A 24,880-nucleotide genomic window follows, 5' to 3' on the forward strand; every position below is an offset into this window, starting at 1 on the left:
TTTTAAATTGAGTACAAGAAATAACTATTTTAGTAAAGTTGCCTGAAGACCTGCTCATCAGTGGAATAAAACGGGAAGGGGAGAATTCTGATAAGCTCTTTCAGCACGAGTACGTTGGAATGTCTCATCCCTCTGTCAGTTGCTTTGGCTTGAGCTTCTGATTCAGAGAGCAAGAAAGAGTGAGACTAAGGAGGGAATTCACAGAGAAGCTCAGAGCTGAGCCAATCTGCGGCTGTGGAGGAGGAGGAGCTTTCAAAGTTTGCTGGTTCCAAGCTTTTTGCTGTTACTTAAATTTAAAGCTGGAAGGGAGGGTCAAAAACCAGGAAAGAAAACCGTATCAAGATAACAGGTCATGATATTCTTTCTCATTCTCACAGAAAAGAATTCACAAGAGACTTGAGGAAGCTTTTTTATTTTTATTTTTATTTTGTTTATTTATTTATTTTGAGATGGAGTCTTACCCTATTGCCCAGGCTGGTCTCAAACTCCTGGGGTCAAGTGATCTGCCCACCTCGGCCTCCCAAATTGCTGTGATTACAGAAGCATAAGCCACCATATCTGGCTAATTTTTTTGTTTTTGTTTTTGTTTTTTGAGACAGGGTTTGTTCTGGAGGGCAGTGGCATGTTCACAGCTTACTGCAGCCTCGACCTCCCAACCTCAAGTGATCCTCCCACCTCAGCCTCCTTAGAAGCTAGGACTATAGACACCCACCACCACATCCGGCTAATTTTTGTACTATTTGTAGAGATGAGGTTTTACCATGTTTCTCAGGCTGGTCCCAAACTCCTGGGTTCAAGCAATTTGAGGAAATTTTAAATTAGGCTTTAAAAATATATATTTGAGGCCGGGCGCGGTGGCTCAAGCCTGTAATCCCAGCACTTTGGGAGGCCGAGGCGGGTGGATCACGAGGTCAACAGATCGAGACCATCCTGGTCAACATGGTGAAACCCCGTCTCTACTAAAAATACTAAAAATCAGCTGGGCATGGTGGCATGTGCCTGTAATCCCAGCTACTCAGGAGGCTGAGGCAGGAGAATTGCTTGAACCCAGGAGGCGGAGGTTGCGGTGAGCCGAGATGGCGCCATTGCACTCCAGCCTGGGTAACAAGAGTGAAACTCCGTCTCAAAAAAAAAAAATTTATATATATATATATTTGAAATTGAATGACATAAGTGTTGACACTAGTCTGGGAATTAGGCAAATACGATTTGTGTGTTAGCTCTGGTGTGAACCAGAGAACCCTGTAACCTCCCTGGGACTGGGTTTCCTCCTCTGTATAGCGAGCCTCCCTGTGCTTCCCTTTGGGAGACGAGAATCACAGCCCCAACATGTTTTCCTCTCCCCTTCGGCTGCCAGGAAACCCAAGAGTCAAATTCAAGGCTTTATTGAAGGAACTCTGCAGGACTAGGACTTGATATCTTGATACTGTTTCCTGGTTTTTGAGTTTCTGTTCCAGCTTTCATTTTCGCTGGATTGTAGTATTTTACTATTTTTCATATTTAGTATGTAGTGCACATTTTTACACTACACTTCTAATCCTTTGTGTAATGAGCATGGTAGAAATAAATGGTGAAGGCCGGGCGTGGTGGCTCAAGCCTGTAATCCCAGCACTTTGGGAGGCCGAGGCGGGTGGATCATGAGGTCAAGAGATCAAGACCATCCTGGTCAACATGGTGAAACCCCGTCTCTACTAAAAATACAAAAAAATTAGCTGGGCATGGTGGCTCATGACTGTAATCCCAGCTACTCAGGAGGCTGAGGCAGGAGAATTGCCTGAACCCAGGAGGCGGAGGTTGTGGTGAGCCGAGATCGTGCTATTGCACTCCAGCCTGGGTAACAAGAGTGAAACTCCGTCTCAAAAAAAAAAAAAAAAAAAAAAAGAAATACCTGTCTGGGATGGGGCGCAATAATCTGCAGCTGTATTAAGAAATGCAAGTAGTTTTAATGTGGGTGGTTTCAAGACACACTTGGAAAATGTGAGGGAAATGTGTATGTGCATTTGCTGGGGAAGGGAGGGGACTGGGGAAAGGTAGCTAATCTGTTTATTCCTAATGCTCATCTCAACTTTGTATTGTGCCGAGTACCTTGATAAGGGATGGGTTATTTTATGAGTGTTAATATATAAATTCATAGTATGCATTAGATCTTGTATATTTAGAGGCATACTCCTACTTTGAGTAAGTGGAAAGCTTTAGAGATATACACTAAATAAACATTAGTTACTAAGCAGTTATTCATTTAAAAAATTCTCTCCTCATTTCACCAAAGGATCCACTATGGCTTCCATTAAATGTCTATTTATGATTTGTTTTGACAAAGACTTTTCCAAGAACACCTCTGCTCTGTAAAGCAGAAGAGCTCTATAGATGTCCTAGAGTTGCTTGGTGTAGATTTGGTTCTGATTGGTGCCACGAAGTCCAGTAACAAGCTGGAGGCACACATTCCAAAGCCAGTGATAAGAGTTTGAGTAGTGATCATCTAGTCCTGAACATAAAGGCTGGAGCCTTCTGGAATCCATAAAAATTGGATGAGTTGTTCCTTTCCCCTCTACCCAAGTTTTATTTATACGTGGCTATAAATAGCTTCTGTTTTGAGTTTTCACTGGTCAAACTCTGCTGTTTTAGTGCCATCCTGCTAGCTTCCTTGAACAAGGTGATGCCACCTAACATTTTTTTTTTCAGACTTCCAGGACAGTGATCGGGTGGACTCTTCTATGCCACACTGGGAGGTCTGAAGATGTAGGCTTTAGGGCAGCCCCTCTGGGAAGGGGTGGCAGGTTGAGGAGCCTACTGATCCTTTCTATCAGGGATGGATTTGCTTTCTGTGGGTGTCACCTTCAAGGGCCTGTGTTTCCACTCATCACAGGAGCTCACATTTACTGAGTGGGGCCAGAGTGTTTATACACCGTGATGTTGCACCTCACCATAACCTCTGTGGTGGGCACTAACATTACCACCATTTTGCAGATGAGAACATGGAGGCTTGCAGAAGTGGTAAGTTGCCCTGGGTTCCATGCTGAATCAGAGGTCAAACTCAGCACACAGCACAGGACCAGGTCAGCTGGCTCCCGAGCTCACCTCTGTACCTACAAGTCTGGACCACCTCACAGCAGAGTCAACAAGCTGGCCTGGCATGTGAAGAAGCAAGCCTGAGTGTCTCCTGGCTGCCAGTGTCGTGCCTGCCTGGGACCCCAATTCACAGTTTGATTCTGGTCCTCTTGCCCTCTGTCCCTCACCAGAACCCTGATATTTCCAAATGAAAACACCAGCATAGCTTATTTCCACAACTCACCTGGGCCCAGCAATCAAAATCTATAGCTACAGGGCAGTGTTGCGTTGATTATGAGTTATGTAGGTCCAAATGAGTAGCTTGCTTGATTTAACCAGGTAATTCATGCCATACTTTTCTCTTTGGAAAGACCTGGACCAACAATAACCTCTGCTAAACACTTTTTCTTTTTTAAATTTGCAGGTACTTTTCTGGGGCTGCCTTTGGCTCCCTGTCTGTTGAGAGTCTGTTTTCCTTACAGTCCACCTATCTGGGTTGATTTGTCTCATTCGGGAATGAGAAGTTTTATTTTAATGCATGAAGTAATAGTGTTGAGTGGCCAACAAGTGTGAAGTTTGAAAAGCTCAAGTGAAAAAAGAAAGTGTGGTAGAAACACAGGGTTGGAGGCCGGGTGCAGTGTCTCACACCTGTAATCCCAGCCCTTTGGGAGGCCAAGACAGGAGGTCCCTTGAGCTCAGGAGTTTGAGACCCCTGGGCAACATGGCAAGACCCCATCTCTACAGAAAAATATAAAAATCATCCAGGTGTGATGGCCTGTACTTGTAATCCCAGATACTTGGGAGGTTGAGATGGGAAGATTGTTTGAACCCAGGGGGTTGAGGCTGCAGTGAGCTGTGATTGAGACTCTATCTCCAAAAAAAAAAAAAAAAAAAAAAAGCAGCAGCAGAAGAACACAAGGTTGGAATTTGAGGGGGCCTATTAAATAGGATGCTCTTTCCTGCCTTAGTTTTGAATTGAGAAGATAAAATAATAAGGCATGGAAATTACAGCATCCCCTTTCTTATTGATAAAGCAGATCTTGGAGAATGGAAGGCTCTAAGTGGGGTTCCTGGTGCTGCCCTTCAACCTCAGGCTGAGGCTCCCCTTGTCCTCAAGGAATGGGCACTGCTGGCCTGAGGTGGAGCCTCCTCAGGCTCAGTTCGTCCTTGGAAGGCTTAGGACATGGAGGAGCTGGTCCAGGCTAAGAGGGAGGGGCGGGGCTACTCTGCAGGGGTTGTTTTTCCAGTTTCTCCAATCAGATGAGCCACACTGTCACGCTAGTGTTGAAAGGAGGGAAGGGACAGAGGTGGCCAGGAGTGTGACCCTCAAAGAGGCAGAGGAAATCTCGGAGAAAGGGAGGAAGCATTCTCCTAACCAGAGGGAGAAGGATAGAGGCTTCAGTTTTCCCTCTCTGAGAATTCGTTTGAGATTTGCATTTAGTGTCTATAAACATGTCAGCAGATATATAAACTTATTTGCTTCTGTTCTCTTTTCGTTTTTAGATTCTTGAGTATCAGAACACCACCTTCTTTGGTGGACCCTGTATATCCATGATTGATTACCTCCTCTGGCCCTGGTTTGAGCGGCTGGATGTGTATGGGATAGCGGAGTAAGACATTTGACCTTGCGGTGGTAAATTCCCAGAGTCACACTGAGTAACAATGGTTAAGATGGTCTGTGGGCCCCCTGTAGACATGTTTCAGAGTGTCTGTGAAGTGAATCAGGTTTCTAAACCACAGTATGTGCTTCCTTGTTAAAAACACGTATGCTTTTCCATTGTTAACTTCAGACCCACACTTTACCTGCATTTCTGCAGATAAGACCCCCTAGTCCAGGAGCCTCTCACAGACTTCAGAGCCTGCTCTCCTCACCAGCGCCCCCACACAGCTGGTGTGAGAGTAGGTGGAGAGTCACTGTCACGGTGCCCAATGCTTCCACCTGGTCCTGCTGGGTTCCCAGTGGACACCGTATACCTTAGTTGTGTCTCATTACCCAGAGGAATCTTCCCCCAGATAGAAATAACCTTATAAAAAAGATGTGTATAGTAATATATGCTTGGTGTTGGAACATACAAACACAAAGGCAATGACACACTATGGAAGTGCAGGGACATTAAAGCAGAAGAAATAGCTGTGTAGGGTCCTGGGCAGAACAGTGCTCTGTTACTTCAAAGCTCAGAGAAGTTGAATGTGTGCGGATGCCCACCCTGATCCAAGCCACCCTCATGGTGGGTGCTAGACATTTCTGGTGCTTGGAAATCTGGCCCTGCTGAAGCAGAACTGTGTCTGCACCTTCATAACTGGAGCCCACCCAGGCACTGTCTCCTGCACATCCGACTTCAGCTCTCTTTGAAGGAGATCAGATATGACATGTCAGGATATTTTAAGCTCAATCTCAAACATAAAATGTACAAAAGGCTGTATCCTCTGAAGACAGAGCATGGAACCATGGGTCAGGAAGCCTTCTAGTCCGGGATTTCCCACACCCCACTCGTATTATCTTCAGCTTGTCGCTTTATAAACCCCAGACCTAAATGTCCTGGTCGATCTTTGAAAGGGCCCTGTCAGCTCTGTGACTTCAAGTTTCATCATTGTTTTATTCATTTAAAAAATGTTTTGGAAATATTTGTCTTTTTTTTTTCTTTTCTCTATCTCCTAAAGTAAACTCTGAGAATGACCCAAGAATGTTTGTTTTAGAAGGTTGTCTTTTTGTTGGCAAACAGTGAAGCACATGTAGGTTTCTCAAGCTTTAAAAATATGTATATAAAAAACAACAAAACCCCAAAAAACCCAGTGAAGCACAGACATGTTATTTTTCCAATGTATTTCACTGTATTATTAGAAGCAACAATAACTTCTAATACATTCAGCTATTCAAAAAAGATTTTCCTCCAGGAAGTTATCATTCTCATTTGATAATAAGGTAACTCCCCAAAATAAACCCATTTTTCATATTTCACAAATCTAAAAAGCAACATGCATCCCCTTTCCCGATGCCTCCCCCAGCGCTGTGCTGACGCTTCTTTCCTGTCTTGCAGCTGCCTGAGCCACACACCAGCCCTGCGGCTCTGGATATCAGCCATGAAGCGGGACCCCACAGTCTGTGCTCTTCTCACGGATAAGTGCATTTTCCATGGTTTCTTGAATCTCTATTTTCAGAACAACCCTGATGCCTTTGACTTTGGGCTGGACTGAGCCTCACAGTCCACCCCTTCACCGTCCAGAATTCCCCAGCTTGTTGGGAGTCTACATCACGGATTGTCTTGGGAATCAATCTGTCTCTCTTTTAAGTTCCCAATAAAATGAAAACAGGAAATGTATTCTTTCCATAATAATGTATCTGACTCCTCTAGCCCATAGCTGCTGCTGCCGCTGCTTTTTTTTTTTTTTTTTTTTTTTGAGACAAGGTCTTGCTTTGTTACCTAGGCTGGAGTGCAGTGGGACAGTCATGGCTCACTGCAGCCTTGAACTCCTGAGTTCAATTGATTCGCCCACCTCAGCCTTCTGAGAAGCTAAGATTACAGGCACGCATCACCATGCTGAGTTAATTTTTTTTTTAGTTGTTGAGACAGGGTGTCACTATGTTGCTCTGGCTGGTCTCCAACTCCTGGCTGCAAGTCATCCAACGAACTTGGTCTCCCAAAGTGTTGAGATTACAGGCGTGAGCCATGTGGCCTGCTTAGCCTGTAGCGTCTAACTATTCTCTAGAAAGTACCTGGTGCTAATGTCAGAGCACATTTTGGGAGCCTGTGTACCTCCTAACTCCTTGGCCTTCAGCCCAGTTTGATCTCTAGATTATTGGTGCAGAAGCTGATGCTGAGGTTCAGGGTCAACCTGTGATTGATGCTTTTCTCTACAGATTGACACCCTGCAAAAACCTCCCTGGTAAAAGCTTAAGAAGAGTGAGAAGGAAGAAGAAAACACTCCAAGCCCAAATACCTTCCATTTGGCAAATGAATGCTGCTGTCCACAAGGGTGAGAATGAGTATAATTCTCCAAACTTTGGCCATGGGCCTGGAGACACCGAAGTTCTTGTGACTGGAAAAAATTCCAAAGCAGGAAATGAAACACCGATTTATCACCCAGGACTAACTACGTCAGAATTTCACTGGTGCTGTCAGGGCTCAGGATGTCTCACAAAATGTTCTATGGCCAGCATCCTGCCTTAAAAAAATACACACGCCCCAAACCCAGCCACAAGCAAAGGTCATTCCATTGGATTTGTGTCACACTCTCTTCCAAGTCAACAAATGCTTCTGGTTACCTGTTGTGTACCAAGCCCAGGGGCACGTCGGGGATAAAGTTGAAAAAGACACTGGCTCTGTCCCTGGGAGCCCCCATCTCTCCACTTATCTTGGTTGAGGTTTTAAACCCAGTGCTTTGGAGCTGCTTATCTGGTATTGGGGTGCTTGTCTCCGGATGTGGCCCCCCTGTCACCTTGGCTGAAGACAGCACCCCGCTGAAGACAGCAAAGAGCTGAGGATGGCTGGTGCCGACAGGTGCCTTGGGCTGGGAGCATCTACTGCCTGCACTACGGGAGGGGGACCAAGTTTGTCCACTGCCTTTTCGTCTCAGTGTCTGAGGATCAGCCTGTGATCATTTCAGCTTTGCTCGCGCTGAATCCTTTCCCCTCCTTCTAGCTGTGCTGAGACACCAGGCAGCAACAGGAGCGATGTTTTGCCTTGTCTGCGCCCCCTGAGGAGCTGTCTGCCGCCTCTGCCTCTGAGACAGCCCAAACCGGCCCTCTCTCCCCACATCTCAGCCTGGCCCTGCCATCTGCTGGCTCTGGGTGTATTTTGACCCATGTAAATAGTTACCAGGTGTTACTCTGTGCCAGCTGGGCAGAAGCAAGCCTGCTTGGTGAGATGGCCAGACCTTCCAGAAGAGGCACCGCATGACGGCGGCAGTCTGCCGTACCATCTGCTCCGGATGTGGAGCCCTGTTGCCATGGCACCCAAGTTAATGCTGAGTGAGGTCTGTGAATCACTGTTTCCTTGGGATCTTTGCTCAAGAAGAGAGGAATCTTCTCCTGTGGACTCTCATACGACTTAGGGGATTGATCAGTCTTTTGCCGGAACAAATCCTGCGTGCTAGTGAGTGCTTGGCTTAGGACCAAAGTTACTACTGATGCAACAGGAAATGGCGTGTCTGGCTCATTAAAATGAAGGTGTTCTCTTTTGGGGCTCCACACACTAATTTAGAAAGCTTGAAGAGCCAGGAGTTATAGAATGGAGAACAGCACTCATGGGGGAAGTTTGCAGCCTGGCGGCCTATAGCCCCGTTTGGGATTTGAGTGCCTCTTGGCCAGGCATGCTCCCTGCAGTTTACCAGGGTCTTGGTCACCTGCACGTCCTTACACTTCCTCCATCTCACTTCTGTGTCAATCGTCTGACCCACAGAGAAAACTGAGTTTTGAAAGCTTAATTCCAAAATTAATCTTTGAATAAAACTAGAAGGATGTGGCCTGGAGCAAAGAGGGAAGGAGGTGATGAAATAACACTCCATGAAGAACTTTTAAAATATGCTTCTTAAAAAAATAATACATATGGGAAGATAATACATATGGGCTAAAAATGCAACAATAGAATAGAAAATATTCCATTTTCTTATGTCCCAGAGATAGCCACTTTTAGTAACTGGTGTCTACCTCTTTTTTCTTTTCTTTTAAAGAATAGAGATGGGGTCTCGCTATGTTGACCAGGCTGCTCCCAAACTCCTGGCTTCAAGTGATTCTCCCATCTCAGTTTCCCAAAGTGCTGGGATTATAGGTGTGAGCCACCATATCTGGCAGGTGCCTACATATCTTATAAAAAGCACGAAACTTAAGGATTTAAAGGTGAGGACCTGTATTAGGCCATTCCCATGCTGCTATAAAGAAGTGCCTGAGACTGGGTAATTTATAAAGGAAAGAGGTTTAATTGACTTACAGTTCCACATGGCTGGGGAGGCCTCAGGAAACTTCCAATCATGGTGGAAGGGGAAGCAAACACGTCCTTCTGCACGGGGTGGCAGGAGAGAGAAGTGCAGAGCCAAGGAGGAAAAAACCCCCTATAAAACCATCAGATCTCATGAGAACTCATTCACTATCATGAGAACAGCATGGGGAAACTACTCCCACCATCTAATCACCTCCCTCGAGGTCCCTTCCCCAACATGTGGGGATTATAATTCAGATTAAAATTCAAGTTGAGATTTTGGGTGGCGCACAGCCAAACCATATCAGAGACACTTTCTATCTTTTGCAGATTGGAGAAAGGAAAAAATTAGTTTAAACCACAGCATTTAAAAGAACTCATTGTTGCCTCTTTCCTCCATCTTTCTGTGCCTCCACAATGGTGTGCATGAATGTCCTGGCTGATGTTCTCAAGAGCATCAGCAACGCCGAAAAGAGAGGCAAACGCCAGGTGCTTATTAGGCCGTGTTCCGAAGTCATCGTCCGGTTTCTCGCTGTGATGATGAAGCATGGTTACATTGGTGAATTTGAAATCATTGGCAATCACGGAGCTGGGAAAATTGTTGTGAACCTCACAGGCAGGCTAAACAAGTGTGGTGTGATCAGCCCCAGATGTGATGTGCAACTCAAAGATCTAGAAAAATGGCAGAATAATCTGCTTCCATTCCGCCAGTTTGGTTTCATCGTATTGACAACCTCAGCTGGCATCATGGACCATGAAGAAGCAAGACTAAAACACACAGGTGATGTCAACATCAGAATGGAGGTTGTGTGACGTTCTCCTCCTTGGAGGTTCTGAGCTACCGCCTAGCCTGGACTGGGTCCAGTTATAATTTAACATGGCTAGTGGGAGGAGGGAGCATGGTGGGGTGGGGCTCGTGTGGCTGGGACAGCTGACTGTGGTCGTGGTGTTAGTGCTGGTCACTAAGTAGTTCTTGAAATTTCTTTTAAATCTAAAATTCTCTGATATGGTTTGGATCTGCGACCCCACCAAATTTTGTGTTGAAATGTAATCCCCAATGCTCATGGGAGGTGACTGGATTAGGAGGGTAGGTTTCTCACGAATGGTCTAGCATCATCCCCTTGGTGCTGTTTTTGTGGGTAGTGAGTGAGTTCTCATGGGATCTGGTTGTTTAAAAGTGTGCAGCATCTCCCCGACCCCTCTTGCTCTGGCTCCCACCGTGGGAGATGCCTCGCTCTCCTTTTGCCTTTCGCCATGATTGGAAGCTTCCTGAGGGCTCTCAGGTTTACAAAAGCTGCATGTTCTCACTTATAAGTGGGAGAAGCTACTATACGTCTCATAGAGCCTATAGAACCATCAGCCAATTAAACCTCTTTTTAAAAAAACGTTTATTTTAAATTCAGGGGTACTTGTGCAGGATGTGTAGGTTCATTACATACGTAAACATATGTCATGGGGGTGTGTTGTACAGATTGCATGTCCATGTGTTATCATTTGGCTCCCACTTATAAGTGAGAACATGCAGCTTTTGTAAACCTCTTTTCTTTGTCAAATACCTAGTCTCGGGTGTTTCTTTTTAGCAGCATGTGAACAGACTAATACAGAAAATTGATTCTGAGGAGTGGGGCATTGCTATAAAGACGCCTGAAAATGTGGAAGTGACTTTGGAACTGGGTAATGGGCAGAGGTTGGAAGAGTGTGGAGGGCTCCAAAGAAGACAGGAAGATGAGGGAACGTTTAGAACTTCCGAGAGACTGGTTGAATAGTTATGACCAAAATGCCAGTAGTGATATGGACAGTGAAGGCCAGGCTGAGGAGGTGATGGAAATGAGGAACTTACTGGGAACTGGAGCAAAGATCACATTTGCTATGCTTTAGCAAAGAACTTGGCCGCATTGTGCCCCTGCCATAGGGATCTGTGGAACTTTGAACTTGAGAGTGATCATTTAGGGTATCTGTTGGAAGAAATTTCTTTTTTTTTTTTTTTGAGACAGAGTCTTGCTTTGTCACCAGGCTGGAGTGCAGTGGCACAATCTCAGCTCACTGCAACCTCTGCCTCCTGGGTTCAAGTGATTCTTCCACCTCAGCCTCCCAAGTAGCTGGGACCAGAGGCACATTCCACCACGCCTGGCTAATTTTCGTATTTTTAGTAGAGACGGGGTTTCACCATGTTGGCAAGGATGGTCTCAATCTCTTGACCTTGTGATCCGCCCATCTTGGCCTCCCAAAGTGCTGGGATTACAGGTGTGAGCCATCACGTCTGGTCTGTTGGAAGAAATTTCTAAGCAGCAAAGCATTCAAGAGGTGGCCTGGCTGCTTCTAACAATCTATGCTCATATGTGTGAGCAAAGAAATGATGTTAAGTTGGAACTTATATTTACAGGGGAAGCAGAGCAAAGAAGTTTGGAGAATTTGCAGTCAGCCATGTGGTAAAAAAGAAAAGCCCATTTTCAGGGGAGGAATTCAAGCAGGCTGCAGAAATTTGCATAAGTAGAAAGGAGCCAAGTGCTAATAGCCAAGATAATGGGGAAAAGGCCTTGAAGGTATTTCAGAAAACTTTGTGGCAGCCCCTCCATCACAGACTCAGAGGCCTAGGAGGACAGAATGACTTTGAGTATTAAAGTAGATTTAGGCTGGGCGCAGTGGGTCACACCTGTAATCCTAGCACTTTGGGAGGGCAAGGTGGGTGGATCATGAGGTCAGGAGTTCGAGACCAGCCTGGCCAATGTGGTGAAACCAAGTCTCTACTAAAAAATACAAAAAGTAGCCAGGTGTGGTGGTATGCGCCTATAGTCCCAGCTACTCAGGAGGCTGAGGCAGGAGAATTGCTTGAACCTAAGAGGCGGAGGTTGCAGTGAGCCAAGATTGTGCCACTGCACTCCAGCCTGGGTGACAGTGAGATTCCGTCTCAAAATAAGTAAGTAAATAAATAAATAAAGTAGATTTAATCTAAATCATGAAGTACAAGCTAGAGGATTCCCTTCAGTGTTGCAGAGACTGCCTGCATGTAGCTTCCACATTGTTTCTTGGAGCTTTGATGGTGGTGGTGGAAAGGGCAGGTGTTATGTTTCTTGATTTCTCGCCTTCAAGTCTCCTTACCCATATTTCCTTTGTGGGAGTCATTGGCCTTGATGGAGGGAGAAGTGGGTTACTCTGAGTTAGGAACCAAACTTGACTCTCCTGCGGTTTATATCAGCCTAGCTTACTTTGTTATATACAGTCTTCACAAATAACCATATATCCAGCCCAAGGCAGTTCCCATTGAGTAGTCTCCAGTACTCTCCAGTTCCCAGTCATCCGTCCCCCCCGACCCCCGCCAAACACATACACTAAACACTGCCCACCTGGGAGACCCATTTTCCTTTTATCTTCATCTGTGAGTGACTGGAAGGCTGAACATTTGATCTTTTCAAACATTTTGCTCTCATCTGGCCTGTTAGAGCGCTTGAGCCTTTGAAAATGCCGTTTCCTCTACATACTATTCTTCCTCAGAGCAGCCTTCTGTTTTTCTCAACCACTCTTTTCTCACAAAGTTCAGATTAAAGTTCTTCTTTGTGTAAAGAGAAGTGGTATGCCATAGGGTTACAAAGAGGGCTTCAAGGTTAGTCCTGGGTTCAAATCCTGGTTTTGCAACTTAAGTTTCTTAAGTTGCTTCACCTCTATTTGCCTCAGTTTCTTATCTGTAAAATGGGCTGTTGAAGAATGAGGGGCTCATTTATGCATGGGCTTAATACCAGCTGGGTGCAAGTCAGTGCATGGTAGGCAACCTTATTAGGATGAGGCTTCTATTGATGATCATACTTGAACCCTGTGCTCATCCCCCCATCCGTTTGTGGAACTAGATGTCCTACATTGCACATGGCTTGATTCATGGTTTGGAGTTGTTTTCTGGTTGTTTCCTGTGTGCAGATTTAATCTCAACCTGTGATCCCTTGAAAGCTGCTATTTTTGTCCCTCCCCCTCCTCCCTCACACCCAAGGCCAGGTTTAATGCTGTGCATTCTGAAATCTTGCAATGTTGTTGATGATGCAAAATAAATATTCTTTCCCATGTTTCTGAAGCATACTCAGAATCTCACGACTCTACTCTCTGTTAAGAAAAATTATTCACTGACACTTGTCTAAAGCATGTGAAGGAAGACTTATTCATAACCACTGTGATAGGTTTAGGGACCGTTGCAATGAGACTTTTGCAGTGGGGTAGGGAGATTGTGCTCAACTCTGAATACAGGATAAACCAGTGGGTATTTATAGCCAAGGAGTAGAGCGGAGGTCAGTGGACTGAAAATCGCTCAGAGGAAATGTTAGGGATCCTCTAACCGACGTAACAGGATTCTTGCTGAAGACTGGCCAGGATGATGAGACATCACCCGTGGGATGGTGGAGGACAAGGAACTTGATCAGATAGCAAGAATGATCTGATACTGACATGGGGGAGTTCTTGCCAAACTAACTTAGCAAGGTTCTTTGCTAAAGCAATTTTACAAGGACATACACAGATGAACCTAGGAGGCGGTTCGGGAGCCTGACTGAAGTTTGGTCAAGCAGAGAATCTTTATCTCCTCTCGGAGCAAGTTATCTCTTTCCGAGGGTTAAAATGTGAGGGATTTGAGATGCCTGCAGGCCTGCCGGGTTACCAAGCAGCTTGGAGGCTGAAAGGACACTAAAACACCCTGGTACCTTGCTGCACATGGACAGGATGGTTACACATGTGCTCCAGGGACAAGAACTGTGCAATACTCTGCCCTGCCATTTCCTCCCAAGGATCCCCCATGCCCACAAATCCCCTTGCAGACAGCAAGGTTCTTGGGCCTCCTTTGTCATTAGCAGGCAGCTCCCTCCAGAGGGCGCAGTCCAGCAGCGACAGTCAGCTCCCTGCCATAGAAGCCAATATGAAGAGCCATTTCCAGTCCTGTACTGGAGTTGAGATGGACAAAGCAGTGAAGGTAGTGGTCGCTTACTGATGATGCTGCCCCCAGGGAACCCTGAGTAGGGGTAGTCTCTGTCCCAGCAACACAGGACTGTGGCCGGGGAGTGGGAGGATGACTGTTAGCAGGAACAGCTGTTGCTGGATCTGGGCATACTATTCGGGTTCTGCTCACAGGTGCTCTCAAAGTGTGTGTGTGCACACGTGCCCATGTGCACGTGCAGCACACGCATGCATGTGTTACATGTTTCTGTGCCTTTCTGCCGTAAGAGGAGGGTATCAGGATGAAAAATAAGGAGCTGTATAAAAAATAAGGGCAGGAAGTATTTTAAGTATTTCACTTTAAAATAAATTGTCATTGGCCATTTATTTGCTAAACAGAAAGACCCTGTTTGGGGACTTTATCTGAGACACTGTCCCAGATGATTCGATAGCAGCAGGGAGGTGGAGAGGTGGGGGACACACAGACATCCCAGGTACAGTGGCAGTAGGAGCTGCTTATCCTGAAAGCCAGGGGAAGAGTTAGCTGAGAAAACTCTACAGGAAGCCCTAACTGGAAACTCGGGCTTCAGCCTTGGGTTATGGAGGAGGGAATGTGGGGTAGATTCAGAACAATGGTAAACCTTTCTGTTTACTGAGCACTTACTATATGCTAGGTACTTTATATATACTACTAATATCTCCAAGCCCTATGAAGTAAATACCAATGACTCCCATTTTACAGATCAGTAAACTAAGGCTTAGAGGTGGAGTCATTTACCCAGGTATTGCCCAGCTAGAGATGAGCAGAGCTGGTGTTTGCTTGCAGAAGGCTGACTCCGGAGCCTGTGCTCTTAACCTCTGCCCTGCTCACCCTCCCCGCTGCCAGCACTACTTCACCTCCTGCCCTTGCTGCCTTCCTCTTCTGCTTTCCCTCCTGGACTGGGAGCTCTCTCAAAGTTACATTTGACTTTGTTTTCCTGGTGCTTGGCACACTGCCTTGTGTATAGTAGTGATGAATGACTGAGCAAATGGAAGGAAGGAAAGATGGATGGATGGATGATGTAGAAACCCAGGCCCCTTCCAGGGAGCTCATCATGAGGCCACTATCACAGCTGTTTCCCCACTTCGCTATCTAGAAGAGGTACCTGCTTCTCTGGAGCCACAGGGATGCCCTGCCTGGTACTCTCTCTGGCTCTGTAGTTGCTATGGCAACTGCAGGTCTAGGCTCTGGCTGTCCTGCAGACGGATGAGAGCAGAGGGGTCAGAAGGGCAAAGGCAAGAGACCCCCTCTGTTCCCCTAAGCAGGGGGCAGGGCCCCAGGCCTCTCCAGTGAGGTGCACAAACATTTCCTGAGTACCTGGCCTGCATCTAGCCCTATGGGAGGTGTGTGAGGGAACCCCCAGGGAAGACAGACTCCCGTGTGGGAGGAGCACTCCCATGTGGAGGGACCGCTCACACTGCGGGGGGAACGAGGCAGTAAGAATTGGGCTGTAAGGAGCCCTCCGCAGAGCAAGGGGAAGAATCTCCACAGTTTTTGTTGAGTTTGTCAGGCCCAAAGCTTAAGTGCATCACGCAGGCCCTTTCACTTAGCCTTCTCAATGGTTCTATGAAATGGGCAGCATTATTCCTATTTTACAGTTGAAGAAACTGAGGCACACCCAAGGCTCTTAGAAATGGTGAGACTTGCTGAACTAGGACATGGCACAGTGGAGATTTGAACACAGAGCTCGTGCTGTTAGCCCCCGTGCTGTTTATAGTGAGGCTCTCAGTCTCCTTGGCTTTAGCACCAGCTTTGTCATGAAGGCTGGTGCCTCACGGGCAGGATCTTGTATAGGCCTCCATATTGAGAGGGTACATGGAGAGAGGGCAGGGTGGCTGCTCTTGCTTCTCTTTGGATTTAAATGTTCAGGCTGAGCAACGCTGCAGCCTAACGGGACATCTTGTGCGTGGCGCGTGTGCAGCTTCCCTGCCTGGCCAGAAGCCCTCTCCACAGATTTGCTTCCTCTTTGTGGTATTTTGTCCCTATGGAGAGAGCTTCTTAGAAACTGCAGTGGGCAAAGCTGTGCCTATCCAGAGGGCTGAACACCACTGACTTCTCCCTGGCTCTGAATCTGGCTCTACGTACAGCACCTGCCGTAGTCTCGCTTGGTCCTGATTCCTGGGGTGGGAGTACCTGGAGTATATATCGGCTGACTCACTGTCTTTGGCTGGGAGAACTGGGGGCTGACCTACAGCTTCCAGACCCCTGGGGGCTGACTCAGCACTAGCCATGCCTTTTGGAAGAGATGCAAAGGCGTCGTCAGTCCCTGGGGGTCCAGCCACTGTCTCAGGAGACCTTTAGTCTAACATAGCGCAGTTCATTCTTCAGGAAGAAAGCCTCCTTCATGGCAGTAAGGCTGTGGGGGCTGTGGGTGATATCTCTGGCCAGTTGGGAAGACAGGCAAGGGCAGCTAATGAGAAGAAACAGGGTGTGGATCTTTGCTATTTCTACTTTAAATAAAGTTGCTCCAAGAGAAACCTAAAATATCACTGACCTGTGGGTTTGAAAGAAACAGATGGGACAAAACTCTTCCAAACTCCCTACCCCACCCCTGTGCTACAGCTCTGACTTCACACCTTTGACACCCGCCTTTTCCCACCAAGAAATGTCTTTGAACATCTCTGAGGTTTATGTGGTTCCCTCTTTCTGAGAGATAATTTGTTGTTGACAGTTTTATTTTCTGGCTTCCTTGTGGGGCTGTAGAGAAACATCAAAGGGTAGAAAATGCCATTTTCCCTGGTAAAGTAGGGCCCCACATTGTGCGGGAGGAAATAAACCAGACTCAGATGAATGGAGGGAATACAAGCATTTGAGAGACAGCACTCTTATGTAGATTTGATTTTCTTTGGGGAGGCTCTTCACATTTTTCCATCGGTAAGGGAGCTAAAGATGTTACAGCTGCAACTCAAAGCAGGTCTGTTTCATATTCTGCTCAGGCAGGCCTCAGAGCCACACAATTTCACTTTCAATTACTTACCGCACTTCATTGATCTCTGACTTACTTTGCAGCCATTGGTAGTCTTCCTATTAGACCCAGTTCCTTGGGGACAGAGCCCCTGTCTTCTACTTTTTTTGTTCCCTACATAGAGCCAGACCCAGCAACATGCTGTTGCTCAGTACTTGGTCAAACGCCTTTTCCTCACTGTTGAGTCAAGATGATTGAATAAATCCCAGGCAGTGGTTCTTTTTATAATAAGATGCTTGGTGGCGAATCCATATTACCAGGAGAGGAAGGATCATTTCAGAACAGGGTTTGTGCACAGAGACATTCACTAGAGTGTTGTTTATAAATAGCAAAAAAAAAAAAAAGTGGAGACAACTTCCCTCAATAGGGAAAGTTGGGTAAGTTATGGTACCTACATACAGACAATGAGAGAGTAAGCAGCTATTTTTTTTTTTTTTTTTTTTTTTTTTTTGAGATGGAGTTTCGCTCTTGTTACCCAGGCTGGAGTGCAATGGCACGATCTCGGCTCACCGCAACCTCTGCCTCCCGGGTTCAGGCAATTCTCCTGCCTCAGCCTCCTGAGTAGCTGGGATTACAGGCACGCGCCACCATGCCCAGCTAATTTTTAGTATTTTTAGTAGAGACAGGGTTTCACCATGTTGACCAGGATGGTCTCGATCTCTTGACCTCGTGATCCACCCGCCTTGGCCTCCCAAAGTGCTGGGATTACAGGCTTGAGCCACCGCGCCCGGCCCAGCTATTTCTTTTTTTAGACAGGGTCTTACTCTTTCACCCAGGCTGGAGAGCAGTGGAATGATCATGGTTCATTGCAGCCTCTGCCTCCCAGCCTCAAGCAATCCTTCTGCCCCAGCCTCCCAAGTACCTGGGACTACAGGCGCACACCACTGTGCCTGGCTAATTTATGTATTTTTCTGTAGGGACGAGGTTTGCCATGTTGCCCAGACTTGTCTCAAACTCCTGAGCTCAAGCGATCTTCCTGCCTTGGCCTTCCAAAGTGCTGAGATTACAGGCGTGAGCTACTGCATTTGGCCAGTAAGCAGCTATTTTAAAGAACAAGGTAGAGCCAAATGTTCAAAAAAAGATAACCAAGAAGAGTCAGTTGGTATGATGCCATTTATGCAAAAAAGGATTAAAAAGATGCTTACATACATACACGTGACACATACACAGAAAAATTTTGGAAGGATACACAAAAAACTTCATACTGATTATCTCTGGGTAGTGGACTAAGAAGTCAGAAATGGGACCTTTAGTCTGTTACTTAACTTTCCAGTTAGTACTTGAATTTTAAAGTTATGACTGTATTACTGTTTTTATTTTATTTAATTTATTTTTTTTTTTTTGAGACGGAGTTTCGCTCTTGTTTCCCAGGCTGGAGTGCAATGGCACGATCTCGGCTCACCCCAACCTCCGCCTCCTGGGTTCAAGCAATTCTCCTGCCTCAGCCTCCTGAGTAGCTGGGATTACAGGCACGCATCACCATGCCCAGCTGTTTTGTATTTTTAGTAGAGACGGGGGTTTCACCATGTTGACCAGGATTGTCTCGATCTCTCGACCTCGTGATCCACCAGCCTCAGCCTCCCGAAGTGCTGGGATTACAGGCTTGAGCCACCGCGCCTGGCTTATTTTATTGTTTTAAATAACAAACTAGTTAAACAAGCAAGCTATTTTTGGATGGCAATGAGAAAAGTTAACTCTAAAAGATGCCCCTCCCAGGGGCAGGGGTGAGGCAAGACGGAATGGGGTGGAGAGGGAGGACCCAGCTGAAGGCACACACTGCCCTTCCCTTCACTCTGTGGCTCTTGGCTTCCTCTGCTTTCGGTCACTGGCCAAACCAAACAGCCTTCCAGATTTGTCCCACGAGGTGGAGACGAGATGGACCACGAGAACGTTCTGAATCACAGCCTCGGAGTGAGTTAGGACTTTCTGGACATTCACCAACCACTGTCAGCTGCCACTACCCTGCTCTGGAAGCCAGCCATGTACCCCACAGCAACCGGATGAGGATGGCGCTGATCACATAGCTATGGACTCCATCGTCTGGGGGGTGAATCAAGTTACTGTCTTACTCAAAAGCCACCAAATGGCTCACCTCTGCTTGTTGTATGAAGTCCAAATTTACCTTGTGTTAGCATTCAAGGCTGTCCATGTTCAGCCCCACTCTTATCTTTTCAACCTCATCTGCCAAAACTTCTCAGTATGTGCCAACACCAGGACTGCCTGGGTTGGAATCTGGGCTGTGTTACTTAGCACGCTGACTATAGATAAGTCACCTGCCCCTTCAGTACCTGTTTCCTCATCTGGAAAGTAGAGAGGATCAGAACAGCACCTATATCCTGGAACTGACATGGAATTGTGCACATTTACAAATGGGTGTGCGGAATGGTGCCTGGCATACAGTAGGTGCTGTCTCACCTGCCTCTATTAGACCTTCCCACCCTCACTCCATGGTTCTGGCCAGAATGCCTTTCCTGGCCATAGTACTGGTTGTTTCAGAGGCTGTATCAGGCAGCGCTGCACCATGAGGCCTTCCCTAACCACCCCAGGCGTCCAGGGGTTCTTAAGACATCCAGAATCACGTGGGGAACTTGGTGAAGTGCAGATTCCTGCACCTAACTTTTTGGGATCCCACTGAAGTCTGCGACACGGCCCAGGAAGCCGCACCCAGGTGATACCCATACGTGTGGTGTGGGGTGACACTCGGAGAATAGGTCAGTACTTGGAAGGCTACCTTCTGCTGTTCTCTTCTAGGAAAGAGGCTTGGTCCTATTCATTTTCCTCTCTTCTGCAATGTCTCATGCACGTTAGGTTCCTGATAAATGCTGGTGGGCAATTAATGACCTGCTAGGGAGAAGTGCCCACCACCTCTGCCGTCCCACCCTCTCTCTGATGCTGATGGTGCTAGTGTGAATGTGGGTGCCCTCATGAGAAGCTCGTGGTGTAGCTGATGCCGCTTAGACCACAGATTCCAAGCAGGCTCACTGGCTTTTCCCAGGTCTATCTATCTTCCAATAGGTCTGTAGGGATAGTAGTCCACTTGGGGTTTTCTTTAACTTTCCATTAGGAAAGAGTGAGATGGCTTCCTCAACTAGAGGTGCCATCAGTCACTTGGGGGAAATCCTTAAAAATCAAGCCTAATCCAACCACCCGACTGGTTTCTGAGTACCGTGGAGGTTCAAGGCGGGGTCTGGGTAATGGACCGGGTTCTCCCTTATTGCTGAACCAGAGCACCATCCCAGGTTCTCAGTGGGGGCCGTGCTTCAGCAAGGCATGCAGAGGGGCTGGAGCTTCTGAGGACGTAAGGCCTTTCTCCACCCTAACCAACCTCTTGGCCTTGGGGCCAGCCCTATTCATTTCAACCTTGTTATTGTGCAAAGCAAGTGAGCAGATGCTGGGGAAAGTCAAGCATCCTTGGGAAGGAAAAGAGACTCTGGAGAAAGAAGGCGGGGTCGTCCTTAGCAGAAAGGCCAAAGGGCCCTAAGAGGACTAAAAATCCTCCATTTAAAACACAATCTCTTTCCTTAAAAACCAAAAGCTTCCTGTTACTTGCAGCTCCTATATTTCTTAGCACCTATCAGCTCTGCGAAATAAGGTCTTAGGCTGGAATCCACCCTACAGCCAGCTTTCAAAAGCCCTTTCTGGAACTCTGCAGGCAGCACACAAGTTGCCTCAAAGACAGGCTAGAAATGTTCTGTTTTGTTATTTTTTTAAAGTTTCCTGAAAGTCTAAGAATAAAAAGGGAGTGAAAGCTTCTGCTTTGTCAATAGGAAATCCACCCCCCTGTCCCCAGCTCTGCCCTGGAAGCCTCACGGATTTCCTAAAGTTAAAAACGAACACTGTGACCATTTCGACTCCTTGCAAGATTTAATTCTTCCTTTAACATAAATAAGGCAGCATGAAATACCAAGAGTCCCACTGTTTTCTGCTTTAGAAACAGCTTTGGTACAGAAAAGATTCCCGTTTCCCCACCAAGTTCTGTTGTCTCTGTATAAATAAGAAGCCAGAAGGTATTTTTTCCATGAACTTTCTCCTGGAAGCAAAGGAGAAGCTGTGGGAGACCCAGGCACGGTTTTGGCTTCTGAAGGCTGTTTTCCAGTTATTGGGGTCTCTTCAAAGCAAAACGGGATCAGGATGAAGAGGGGGAAAGGCAAGAGCCATAAATAAATAAGGAAATTTGCCCCGATTCTGCAGATACATCTGATGGAATGAGGAAGGTCGGGCTGTGAGGGGTTGGGGGTAGTCTGGGCTGCTGTTAGGGACACACTTGAGCTGGTTCCTTTCCTGGTGTGCCCCGCAGCTGGGTCTAGGGAGAGGCAGGCCCAAGTGCATGTTCAGTCTAACTCCAGCTCACACTGGAAGGCTTCCTACAGGTTTGGTTTTCCCTGGTCACAGCTGAGCTGCTCCACCAGGAATTCACCCTGGTGGACAAAGGGTCCCTCTTCTCGAGCTTTCTGAGGTTGGTTGAGAGCACTCCTGGGGACTGGGGAAGGATCGTTGGGCACCCCCGTCAAGTTGGTTATGCTCTCTGGAAGGCATGGCCGGCTTAAACCCTGGAGGGAGAGCACAGGTACATTCTCAACTCCCTGGCCCTCTGCAAGGGTAACTGAAGTGATGGTGAAATAGGAAATCTCAAAGGGCCAGTGAAGCCACAGGTGGGGAAGAGGCTTCCTGATCCGCCTGAACCACGGACCTGGAGATGGAGCCCAGCTCCAACCACAGAGCCTCTGCCCGGCTCTCTGGGTCTGGGTCATCTGTGTGGTCAGGCGTGCCCACACAGGAGGGGTGGGTTCTTTGCAGTGAGGGAGCCCCGCTGGAGTGAGGAACTAGGGGCTCAGAGGCTGCAGACTGGAGCTGGGTTTCCACAGTAGCTCTTGCTTCCACACACCCTGCCCTAGGATTGGGACCCTGAGGACAACCCAGGGTTATGACATCCTGGCTCCTGATCTCTGCAACTGTCTCTGAACTGGGCCGGGCCGCAAGCCAGACCCCACCACACGAGTAGCATTCTTGAGCACCTCACAGGAGTCCACTGTCTTACAGTAGAAACTTCACTGCAAGACGCAGGGCCAGAAGACCCAGAGAGGTTTAACCCTGCACACACCCTCTGGGAGTGCCATGGCCTTGGGCGCCTTACGGATGCGAATGAAGAAGTGACAGAGCTTCTTTTCCAGCTGTCCTCTGCCCCAGTCACCCTGTGTGTCTCCTTCTCCAGGTGAACTTCCACCTTCAGCATCTGTCCTCCCCTGCCTCACTGATAGAGAGACCAGCTTTGGAGAGAATCAAGAGAGGTGTGGGGCCACTGAGCTGGCATCCAGCATGGCAAATGACACCCACCACGCTCAGGACCCGGTACATTGGGGAAGGACAGCAGAAGGGGGTGCACCTGAGAGAGGAGTATAGCTGAAAAAGTGGCTGTGTTTCTCTATGCCACCAAGTACCCATTTCCATGTGACAGAGATGTTGGTCACTTGGGACCCAAATCTATACAAGGTATATTCTCCAAATAGTATAAAAAAGTGGCAGCCATGGTGGGACTGCTGTTGTGCAGGTTGTGGAGCCAAGATGGACATTCCCACATCTGTCCCTGATAGTGCTTTGGCTGCAGACGGTCAGGCCAAGGGCTGGGAATAGCGGTGCTGGGTCTTAACATGGTTCCCCATTATCCTTCTCATGGATCCTCTGCTGATGAAGAACAAGTACAGACTGGATCTGGGATGCAAAAAGAATTACACCCAATCCAACATCTGCATTGTTTCCAACTCACGGTCCACTGCATGTTCTGCCACCATCTTGGCCATTCATGATCCAGAAGTAAACTGCAGGTTTAGTTTAGTAAACTAAACCCAAATGACAGCATTACCAACAGATCCCAATGGTACCAGCTTCCTGTTGAAATTCTGTTTCCTCTGCCCTGCAGGGCCTGGCTTCCTGGCAGGCTGAGCACGGCTCCCACAAAAGCCCGCCTTGTCCCCAGGACAGCGCTGGCAGATGCCACCAGGAGTGTGACTGTGACGAATGCCCTCGTCCTAGCTTCCAGGTTCCCACATGCTCTACAGGACGTTGGCTTTTTGGGGCAGGCTGGCGTGGTCCGAGTGGACATGTAGGGAATACTCACTAATGAGCGCTGGGGCATTCTTGAGCATCTCATAGAAGGAGTCCAGTGTCTTACGGTAGAGACTTCGCTGCAGGACGAAGGGCCGGAAGAGGTTGAGGGGCTCTGCCCTGAGCACGGCCTCCGGGAGGCCCATGGCATCGGGCACCTTGCGGTTGCCGATGAAAAAGTGGTGGAGCTTCTTCTCCAGCAAGCTCTTCTCCAGGAAGCAGAGCAACTCATGCAGACGAGCGTCCAGCTGCCCCGCCTTCCAGTCGGCAGCCCGCCGGCGGAGCAGGAGGTGCAGCAGGGCGGTCTTCAGGTGGTAGCTGCTGAGCCCACTGGGGCCGGTCAGGCGGCTCTGTTTGGAGAGCAGGAAGGAGGCGATCTGCAGGCAGCTGAGGTGGCAGGCGCCGTCGGGCAGCGCCTTCAGCGTCATCCTGAGGAAGCGGCGCTCGTAGACAGCAAAGGACAGGAGCCAGTCTGTGCTGGAGGCCGGGGTGCCCTCGGACGGCTCCCTGGGAAGGTGGGAGACAAAGTACAGGTCCGAGTCATCACACTGGATCACAGGAATCAGGTTGAAGGGCATGAACTTCCCTGAGCGGAACCTGATCTTCAGGGAGCCCGGGCTGTCCAGCTGGCCAAAGGCCAGGTCAAACTCGTACTTGTGGGCGATGCCGTGCCAGGCTCTGGTGAGGGCCGTCTGGAACCACTTCATGACCTGCATCGTGTCCAGGTACACGGAATCCGCGGCACACAGCAGGTTCTCCATGTCGCCGTAGGGGGGCACCGTGCTGTTCCTGCCGTGCAGGAGACACAGCATATCTTCCCCGAGCTTGGTCTTGCCGCAGATGCAGCTCAGGGTGTCCCCGTCGGCACGGACCACCTTGATCTGGCCGTAGCCCTGGCGATCCAGGGGCACTGAGCGGCTGGAGCACCAGAGCTCTGGGTGGAAGCGGTAGGGCTCGGGGGGTGTGAAGGGCACAAAAAGGTGGCACAGAAGCGGCCTGTCCACCTGCCAGTTCTCGTACATGCTGTCCACGCCAATGAAGTCCTCCACCTCCATGTCAGTGTCGCGATTGCAGAGGCTCCTCAGGGCTTCCAGCAAGTCATCCACGAAGCCTTCCAGGAACTCCCGCGTACGGGCAGCGTCGGCTGTGGCCCCCCGGATGCAGTGCTCATAAAAGTGGCCAAGCGTGGCCTTGTTGGGCAGGGTGAGGCCCTGCAAGGGGGCGCCCCCCAGCCCAGGCAGCTCATCCTCCTCACCGCCCAGGCACTCAGGGGAGGGCCCCTCCTGGTGGTCCTGCCGCCACACCTCGATCATCAGGAAGAGGATCATGCAGAGGGTGCTCCAGAGGTCCCAGGCCACGCGTGTTTCATTCTGCTGCCTGCCCTCCTCTGCCTCCTGCTTCAGCGCTTCCTTCTCAGCTGCCAGCCGCGCCACTTCCTCCTCCAGGCGCAGCTGCTCCAGCTGCAGCTTCTCCTGGTGTGCCTGCATCTTGCGGATGATCTCCTCCTCATTCTCGGGGACCGTGGCGTTCTCCCGCGGGAACAGCAGTGGGTGGTTGATGATGGCCGTCACCACCACCAGACACACGCGGAAGAGCCCCATGGCCATGGTCGGAGCTTTCCTGGGAACAGAGAGAGACTGATGGTCACATCAAGCTTCCCTCAATGCCACCTCAACCCTGGACCCCGCATCAACCTCAGCCCCTCGGGGCTGGTGAAGGTCTTAGTTCTCCCACCCAACCCATCGAGGCTCGCTGCAGCTGCCTCAGGAGCGTCAGTCTAGCCAGGGAAGAGCCCCAAAGGCCTACCCTGGGGTTGGCATCTGTTTCTGTCCTACCCAGACATTTCTGGATGGCAGCAGCACCCCACTGTCCCTGGGAACTAACCCTTTTCTCCTACCAGTG

At 48.5% G+C, this 24,880-nt stretch overlaps 3 protein-coding genes across 10 annotated transcripts in view; 2 read left to right on the plus strand and 1 right to left on the minus strand.

Moving 5' to 3' along the window:
* The window catches only part of GSTO2 (glutathione S-transferase omega 2), a 32,557-nt gene extending 26,314 nt beyond the window's left edge, over positions 1-6,243 (plus strand). For 3 of the 4 annotated variants that reach the window (XM_074382849.1, XM_010333106.2, XM_010333108.2), the window contains exons 6-7: positions 4,552-4,658; positions 6,087-6,243. In XM_074382849.1, coding sequence (XP_074238950.1) covers positions 4,552-4,658; positions 6,087-6,243 — 264 coding nt within the window. Of the gene's footprint in view, positions 1-4,551; positions 4,682-6,086 lie in introns of all 4 variants that reach the window. The other variant, XM_039464968.2, reaches the window with a different exon arrangement.
* Positions 6,244-9,376: 3,133 nt separating this feature from the next.
* LOC104650475 (small ribosomal subunit protein uS8-like) lies at positions 9,377-15,711 on the plus strand. Its single transcript, XM_074382851.1, has one exon. The coding sequence runs from the start codon at positions 9,381-9,383 to the stop codon at positions 9,774-9,776; it is 396 nt and encodes a 131-aa protein (XP_074238952.1). The 5' UTR covers positions 9,377-9,380; the 3' UTR covers positions 9,777-15,711.
* Positions 15,712-18,186: 2,475 nt separating this feature from the next.
* ITPRIP (inositol 1,4,5-trisphosphate receptor interacting protein) overlaps positions 18,187-24,880 on the minus strand; it is a 30,202-nt gene continuing 23,508 nt past the window's right edge. For all 5 annotated transcript variants that reach the window (XM_010333089.3, XM_010333097.3, XM_010333099.3 and 2 more), the window contains one exon: positions 18,187-24,598. In XM_010333089.3, coding sequence (XP_010331391.1) covers positions 22,927-24,585 — 1,659 coding nt within the window. In that variant the 5' untranslated portion in view covers positions 24,586-24,598 and the 3' untranslated portion in view covers positions 18,187-22,926. The remainder of the gene's footprint in view (positions 24,599-24,880) is intronic.

The sequence above is a fragment of the Saimiri boliviensis genome, chromosome 12 (assembly GCF_048565385.1).
Source record: "Saimiri boliviensis isolate mSaiBol1 chromosome 12, mSaiBol1.pri, whole genome shotgun sequence".
Taxonomy (NCBI): Eukaryota; Metazoa; Chordata; class Mammalia; order Primates; family Cebidae; genus Saimiri; species Saimiri boliviensis.

What these genes read in the sequence shown, in the direction of transcription:
- LOC104650475 (XM_074382851.1), top strand. Translation starts at nt 9,381, where the DNA reads ATGGTGTGCATGAATGTCCTGGCTGATGTTCTCAAGAGCATCAGCAAC.